This window comes from Nesoenas mayeri (assembly GCF_963082525.1).
Source record: "Nesoenas mayeri genome assembly, chromosome: 6".
Lineage (NCBI taxonomy): Eukaryota > Metazoa > Chordata > Aves > Columbiformes > Columbidae > Nesoenas > Nesoenas mayeri.
Genome location: NC_137545.1, coordinates 23,832,182 through 23,840,083, shown reverse-complemented (window position 1 = coordinate 23,840,083; position 7,902 = coordinate 23,832,182). Strand labels below are relative to the sequence as shown.

Below are 7,902 nucleotides of genomic sequence, written 5' to 3'. Positions count from 1 at the left end.
AAAGTATTATATGCAGCATGGTAGCCAAATTCTATTTCAAAGTGAAATGTACAGCTTTAATGACAGTTCTGCAAAGATCAATTAGTTGTGTATTCTTTCTATCCTTTATACAGGCAACACTTAACGTAGTATACACATTACTAATGTCCATCCTGCAGAGAAATGAACTGTGAAAAAACTCAAGCAAACATGTTCCAACTGTTCATGCAAAGGATTACATAAGTCACGCATTGTGTTTCCACAAAACTTTCCCCACAATTTGCTGCTGCTCAGCATGTGCTTTACTTAGTTTCCTCCAATTAAAATTTGCAAACAGAAAAGCTCTCCAGTGCTAACAGACTCATGTTCTTTCCCAGAGATTTGGAGGCACGTGTTCCAGGCATGGCTGGGTACATCACGCCGATGCAATATAAAGGCAACGTCAATCACCTTCTCTCACTTTTTAATAGCTCCCTTCCATGGTTCTTATTCTCCATCACTAGAAACCTAAGATTAAAAGAACTTTACTGTATTTCAAGTACAGTTTAATCCGTTAAGATGGATCTCCTTCATAGCAATGGCGTGCTTATCATTCAGCATTTACAGAGGGACTACAGGGCTTACCAGGATTTGCTTAATTTTATGTCACATGTTGGAGATCCCCGGAATATATTCTCCATTTATTTTCCTCTTTGGTTTCAGCTTAACCAAGTGGTTGGTACTAAAATGATATGGGTGGCAGTCATTGGTGATTGGTTCAACCTCATATTCAAATGGTAAGAAGTTGGATTTATTTTAAAATTTGGTATTTTTAATGATGGTTACTATATGTTCCTCAAGTTTGGAAAACTTTCTGTGAATAATGTACAAATAGGCTTTCCCCTGTAATTATAAAACAGCAATTCACAATGAAGATATTTAAGATATGTTTGAAATGACATTTTGATAAGACAAGAGGAACTTATGGAACTATTATAAAATAGTTTTGGCAATATAGCTTTTCATATTCCTTGTAAGATTATTTATCATGCTTTGCTGAGGCCTTCTTACATAAAAATATTTTTATTGTGTTTCTGCTTCATTTCATTTTATTTTATTTTGTCAGGATTTTATTTGGCCATCGCCCATACTGGTGGGTGCAAGAAACAATGATTTATCCCAATCAGTCAAGCCCATGCCTTGAACAGTTTCCTATAACATGTGAAACTGGACCAGGTAAGAAATATTGAAGATTACATTGGTACATTTAATAAAGATAGCGGCTTTTTGGGGAGAGAGGATGTGACTTATGAAGGTCTTACCTGATACACAATCTCAGACCTCACATTTAAATTAGCACTAAAACATGGGAAGAGAAAAAGGAAGAAATAAAATGTGATAGGTATTTGATTGCTGTATGACAAGAATTTTTACTTCGTTGCCTTTAGTCAGTGCAGCGGAGGGGGACTGCCCTTAAAAATAACTCCTACTAGAATGAACAGATGTATTGGAAAGGAATTTCACAAAACTTGTGTCATAGGTTCAGAAAGAGTGATACACCTGCTTTGGGAGGTCACTGTTAGGAACCGTTGGCAGTGCTAATGACATCAGCTTGGAGAGAGAATTCCATGTTGTGTAAGAGTGTTCCAAAACAGGACAGGGGGCTGCTGAGTTTGAGGGCTTGTGCAGTCTCTAAAGAATTATTCAAACTACAAAATCTAGTAGGTGTTTCAGTGTAAATAACAATAGTATCAACAATTGACCATGTAATGTATCACAAGTAGAAAATGGAACCGCTCTTCCCAGAAGTAGACACTGGTACTGAACATGTGTGTGGGGGGGTCTGTGTACAAATATATGAAAAAAAAAATCTTTAAAAAAAATTAATTTCCGATGTATTTTCACTTTTTTCATATCTTATTGTCTTCTCTGTGGAAGTCAAATGCGGTACTGCTGAAGTTAAATGAGCTTACACAACCCTAATATGAGAAGTAAGGTAAACTTGCTTGGAGCTAACTGACTGCATTTAGTTTAGTTCTTTGTACATGAAAATATTGACTGTGGAAAAGAATGTGCTCTGCGCCTCATTGATGCCACTGCAAGCTTTTAAGTGGTTTGCAGAGCTGAATTTTGTTAACAGTGTCCTGCATTATATCCTACTGTACTTTTGAACAGGAAGCTTAAGCCCTTGTATCATGCATGATTTAATAATGCCCAGTCTATATGTGGTCTGCAGTTAATTTGTTTGAGATCTAACCCAAAGTATTAAGGCCTTTCAGGTCTTTTCAAAAGACTTGAGAACTGAGCCCATTCAGCACCATGTGATTCCAAGCCCTGGCTAAGGAACCAGTCAGAGTGTTTCCTTGGGATTCATTGAACCAGAGGCTTTCCTTTCTGTTACTTTCTTCCTGAAGCAATAAGTCGTTCCTGTTTCTGTGTAGTGGGTACCACTGTCATTGATGCCTTGTTTGCACTTTTAAGGACCACGTTTTCTCTCACCTCCAGATTTGCCCTTGACGATTGACAACACCTGTCCACTCACCTTAAGTCAGTGCAACTGTTAGGTGCACAGGGTCTTGGTGTGAGCTAACATGGTACTTCACATACTTGTTAAAAGTGCAGTTTATGTGAAGAGATTAGAGAAGCAGCCACAGACGTGAGAAGTGCATCTGCAGATATTGGTAGGATAGCCTGAACCCCAAACTCTGCAGCTCAACAGAAGGGAAAGCTGAGGAAGCATTTTGTGTGACTGCAGGGCAAGCAATCTAGGATCTGAACATGGTTTGTACCTCTGGAATGAATTAAAACCCTGCAACCATCTTTTCTCTAGTATTTGTAAGGTTTTAACTTAAACCTTAAGGTGGAGTTTATGCTGTTTCTAGTAGGTTATTTGCAGGTGAACTATGAAACATTTTCCTAGATGCCAACAAAGAGAAGCTTTCCCAATGCTGATGTACAACATTATTGTTTCCTTATCAGTGACATTTGTTCTGTAGTGAGGTTTAGAAGTGTACATCTGTTACGAGATTAACCACAGAGTTGGTAGTGTGACTACTAAAGATAACTGCCAAGCAGGATACCAAAAATGAGTACAGGGAGCCAGAAATTATTCTGCTTGCCCTCCCTAGACATTCTTGCTTTGCTGCTTCACTGAAATATTCTTTTTCTTTGCAAATGACTTTATAATGCTAGGCCAGAACACATTCTTCAGCCAAAGTGATATCTTCTGCCAGTGAAATGAACCCTGTCCCTTTTACTTCTCTTTTGTCTCTACAGAAAGCCAAGCTGTACAGTCTGGTGTAGATAGATTCTAATTATCTAATTTTCTCTCCTTCCCCATTTCAACTTTTTGAATGTAAATCTGGTGAACAGGGGAAAAGAAGTGGCAGAGTAATTTTAGGAATCGTTTCCCTTGCATCATGCCAGCATACTTTGGCGGTTTTTTGTGATTTTCACAGTTGCAGGAACTTCTCCGTGGCTTCATATTGTTTCAGTAAAATTAAAATTTAATTAAATTAAATCAAATTACACGTATCTTATTACACCTGGATTTAAAAAGGATCGCTTTTGATCTGTATGTGAGAGTGTGTTCCTTGTTACAGACTATTGTGGGTGTAGCAATTAGTCCAGTGTGTTACAGCATAATTTCATGTGCCACTTCCACTGATAATCTGTTTTGAAGCTAGTGGACATTGTATACCATAAAATTTATAGAATAAAGCATAAAGACACAGTTCTTCCACTACCCTTCAGGGTAGATTTCTAAATTTATTACAAGCCTACCTAAAATGTAAATTACCTGGACTGTAATATTACTAATGAGACACAGATCATAATCACTAACATCGTGGTAACTGGAGAAGCAGATAAAAGGCAATTTGGAAGGGCCATCTAAAGTTATACTGCTACTTTAATTTGGAATGTTACAAACAGCTAAATCTCCATCGCATGTCTTGACTAAGAGGTAGCCTATTCAAAACCTGTCTCATCTGATCCTCATGTATAATTTATACATTGTGTGTTATAGCCCTAGGAGAGCGCTAGATGCTCTATTTTTGAAATCCAAACCTAAGTACTGGAAAAATACTATGCTTTCCAATCAAGATACCAGCTCTCATCAATTTAAGATGATTCAGCTGTTACCTACTTGATTTCAGACAAATATTCTGTATTCTGTGTAGATGAGTATTCTGAAAAATTCATCTTGAGTAATTAACTTTTGAGAAGCAGTTGACATTCTTTCAGCCTTTGTTAACCATTTTATTTCTAAATTATTAGGTGCCCGAGTAACATTTTCTGTATGACAAATGTTATAGTCGTCATTTTCAAGCTTGAATATTTCATTTTTGTTTTTACTAGGAAGCCCATCTGGACATGCCATGGGATCTTCCTGTGTCTGGTACGTAATGGTCACAGCAGCACTTAGCTACACAGTGAGATGGAAAGATAAATCAGCAGTTACCCTTCACAGGTCAGTGTCTTTCCATTATTCTAGCTCATACAGTTATTTCTATATATGCATGCCGTGTTTTAATGGATTTATTTTAACCAAATATTCATAGTCTGTTGTGTCCAGTTTGTAAAAACAACAAACCCAAATCTTTATTCTAATCTACTTCAGCTGAAGAGAACGACTATTTAGACGATGTATTCATTTGTATAGGTTGGTATTTATTAACTTACAGTCATTGCATACACTGTCTCTGAATCAGCTCTTATTGAAAGTTGTGCCATGTCTTCCATATTGGAAATTTTGAATTCTATTAATTTTCTTTATGTGTTGGATCCTTTGGCTAGTACATGAACTTACTGCTTTGATGGCAGTTCTTCTTACCTCCTTTTAAAGCAAGTACACATAATATTGGGAGGTTCAGTGTAACATGTTACTCAGCTCTGTGAGGAAGTCTTGTAATTGCTTTGATGCTTGTTCTTTCCAAGCCTGACAAGGTTGTTCCTGTAATACATGAATTTTGTCACTAAATGATTTAACTTTTGCATTTAAGTATGACTTCATGATGAGAAATATGTTCAAGATACTGGTGATAATTTAACTTGCCATTGATGACTTTCATCACTAAAACCACAGTGGTGTCTTGGACCTCAGACTACTGGGATCTGTTCCTGCGGCCCTAGACATGGCTGCAAGAGCAGCTACTCTGGCTAATGTTTTAGTACTGACTTCAAGTTTTTAATAATCTGATTCTAAACTTGTAAATCTCTGCTTGGTAAAAATATGAGCCTGACATGAAGGGGCCTGGTATAAATTACTAGATGAAGTATCTTCTCTTAATTTTTAAGTATCTTCCTTTTCCCTCTTAGGCTGACATGGTCAATCCTCTGGAGTATTTTTTGGATTATCCAGATCAGTGTGTGCATCTCGAGAGTATTCATAGCAACACATTTCCCTCATCAAGTTATTCTTGGAGTATTTGCTGGTAATGGTGCTATTTTTTCTTTTCAACATATGTGCAAAATCTGACAAAAATTCAGTATGAGAAAGGCAAGAGATTTGTAGTAGTGCTACTCAGCTTGCAGCCCCTCTGCTCTCTGGAAGATCAAGGATTTGATGACAGTCCAAAGGTAAAATTTGTGAGGTTGTGTGTGTCAACTGTCTATGTCTTTCACACAGGGAGTGAGCCCTTGTCCGTGCGCCAGTTGGTGCTGCCTGCTTTGTGTCCACACTGCCACAGACTATGGTATCTGGTTTGTACTGGCTGCATCTGATCTTTATCTGTCCTGCTCCTGTGGAAGGGATCAGAGAGGAAGTTGCTCCTGTATGTTCCTGACCTTTCCTCTCAGGAGGAAGCTCTTTGGTTCACTTCCAATGATGTCCAGGTGCAAATGAGCATGTGTGCAGTGTGACCAAGCACAGGGCCAGACACCTGGCTCAAAACAGAGAAACGGGCAAATTAGCTGTGCATACTCCCCACAGTGATGTAAGAAGCTAGAGTACATCTTTCAGAGTTAATTAAATATGTTTCAAATTGGTATTTAGGCAGTTCAAACTATGAACAGTCTCTCTAGTATCTGTCTGATACTGATAGGATCTATCTGACAGCAGCTGCCTGCTCCTGTTCTCTTGCATGGGTGCACAGCAGCCTGGACAGCATTGGCTAACAGCTTGCAGTCCAGCTCTTCCTTTTCACAACCAGCATAAAATGAGTAAGGAAGAAGATAAGCATGTTCTGTATCTTCTCCTTCAACACTCAAGGCCTGTGTGGGACCTGGTGTTGAATTCTGCATTGCTTGGGCCAGTCTTTGAGTGAAAGGATGCTTTTGGAAAAGGCGTGTTCTAGTTTACATCTAATATTTGATAGGTTGTCAGCTGGGAGATGCAGTCAAGCCTAAGGTATGCCTCATATCAAAAACATATACTTCTTGCTATTCAATTTCTTTTTTTTTTTTTTTTCTCCTTCAAATTAGCAGTTTTGAGTGGGAGAAAAGGTTTTGTACTGTACTACAGAAGTGGTAAATTTGTTTGTCTATATGTATATATACATATATAAAAATATATCAAGATATATTATTCTGTCTTCAAAAGTGAAATTCTACAGGAGCACTGTACAAAGTGCTTGTTCAAAGCATGAGTGTGTTGTTCCCTGTAACACTCAGTTTCTAATCCGCAGGCATTCTTGTGGCGGCAGCCTTTGAGCGTACCCCTGCTATTCAGACAGCGAGCTTGAGAACGTACATCCAGACAAACTTGTTTCTTTTCATCTTTGCCCTTGGCTTTTATCTCATCCTCAAGCTTCTTGATATTGACTTGCTATGGTCTGTTCCAAAGGCCAAGAAGTGGTGCGCCAACCCAGACTGGATAAACATTGACACAACTCCGTTTGCTGGACTGGTGAGGAATTTAGGTGCACTCTTTGGCTTAGGTCTCGGAATTAATTCTGAAATGTTCAGCACGAGCTGCAAAGGTAAAAATAGCTGTAAGATGAGTTTCCGCGTATTATGTATAGCTGCTTCTTTAGCTATGCTGCAGCTGTATAACTTTGTTAAGATACCTACTCATACTGAGTATTTGTTCTACATTCTCTCTTTTTGTAAGAGTGCAGCTATGCCTCTGACTGTAGTTGCCTTGGTTCCATACTGTGTCCACTCATTAATGAGGACAACTGAAAAGAAACTTAATTAGATAAAGTTTCCAAATGGTTAGCAATGTGGGATGGATACAAACTGTTCAAGAACCCCCTGCAAAGGCAGTTTTGCTAACTCATTTTAACAAGGAGGATGCCACTGCATCTTTGCTGTGCTCCTGGTAAGTAACCAGTACATCCAAAATCAGTACCTTCAAGAATGACTTTGGCAGCTCAGAAATACTAATTGCTGATTTTATTCCTAGAAATATTGCAACCACACTGCAGTATGGTTAGAAATGACCCAATACTCTGGGTCATAATGAAGTTTCGAAATATAATCAACTAGTTTTATGTAGCTACTTGGTGGTCTTTTAGTTCTGTCTATTTCGAGCCTCAGTTGTACAGTGATACTCAAGATTTTATTTTTTTTTATATGTAGATATTGTGTGTTTAACTGCTAGGTTAAACAGTGTCACACCACCCACAGCTGTGTATCTGTACCCAGGCACTGTGAAAAAGGTCAGCATGGTTATAAATAAGGCTTTAGATTTAACTTATTGAGCTTCCTGAGCAAAACAGCTTCTAATTAAGTCAGATGAGAAAAAAATAAAAGTTTATTTCAATTAGACTCTGTAGAATACATTTTTGCATTACTGTGTGGTTTTTGTCACTTTTTGAAAGTGGTCACATAAACAATGAATGATACAGGTTGCAGTTTGACATTGAAAATGCAGAAATATGGTGTAACAAATCTTTGGATTCTGCACATCTACACAGAGAAGCAAATCAAGAAAGTTGTCAATAATGAAATTATCTCAGCGTATCACCTCAATAACGTTATTCATGTTCCTCCTGTATTGCA

General features: G+C 38.0%; 1 protein-coding gene across 1 annotated transcript; it reads left to right on the top strand.

Annotated features, from left to right (window-relative positions):
* Positions 1–537: 537 nt before the first annotated feature.
* G6PC2 (glucose-6-phosphatase catalytic subunit 2) lies at positions 538–7,257 on the top strand (the record flags this gene model as incomplete). The annotated part of the gene is made up of 5 exons (XM_080346351.1): positions 538–755; positions 1,085–1,194; positions 4,318–4,429; positions 5,278–5,393; positions 6,585–7,257. 5 exons carry the CDS (start codon positions 538–540, stop codon positions 7,094–7,096), a joined length of 1,068 nt encoding a protein of 355 aa, XP_080202477.1. The 3' UTR covers positions 7,097–7,257.
* Between the last annotated feature and the right edge of the window lie 645 nt (positions 7,258–7,902).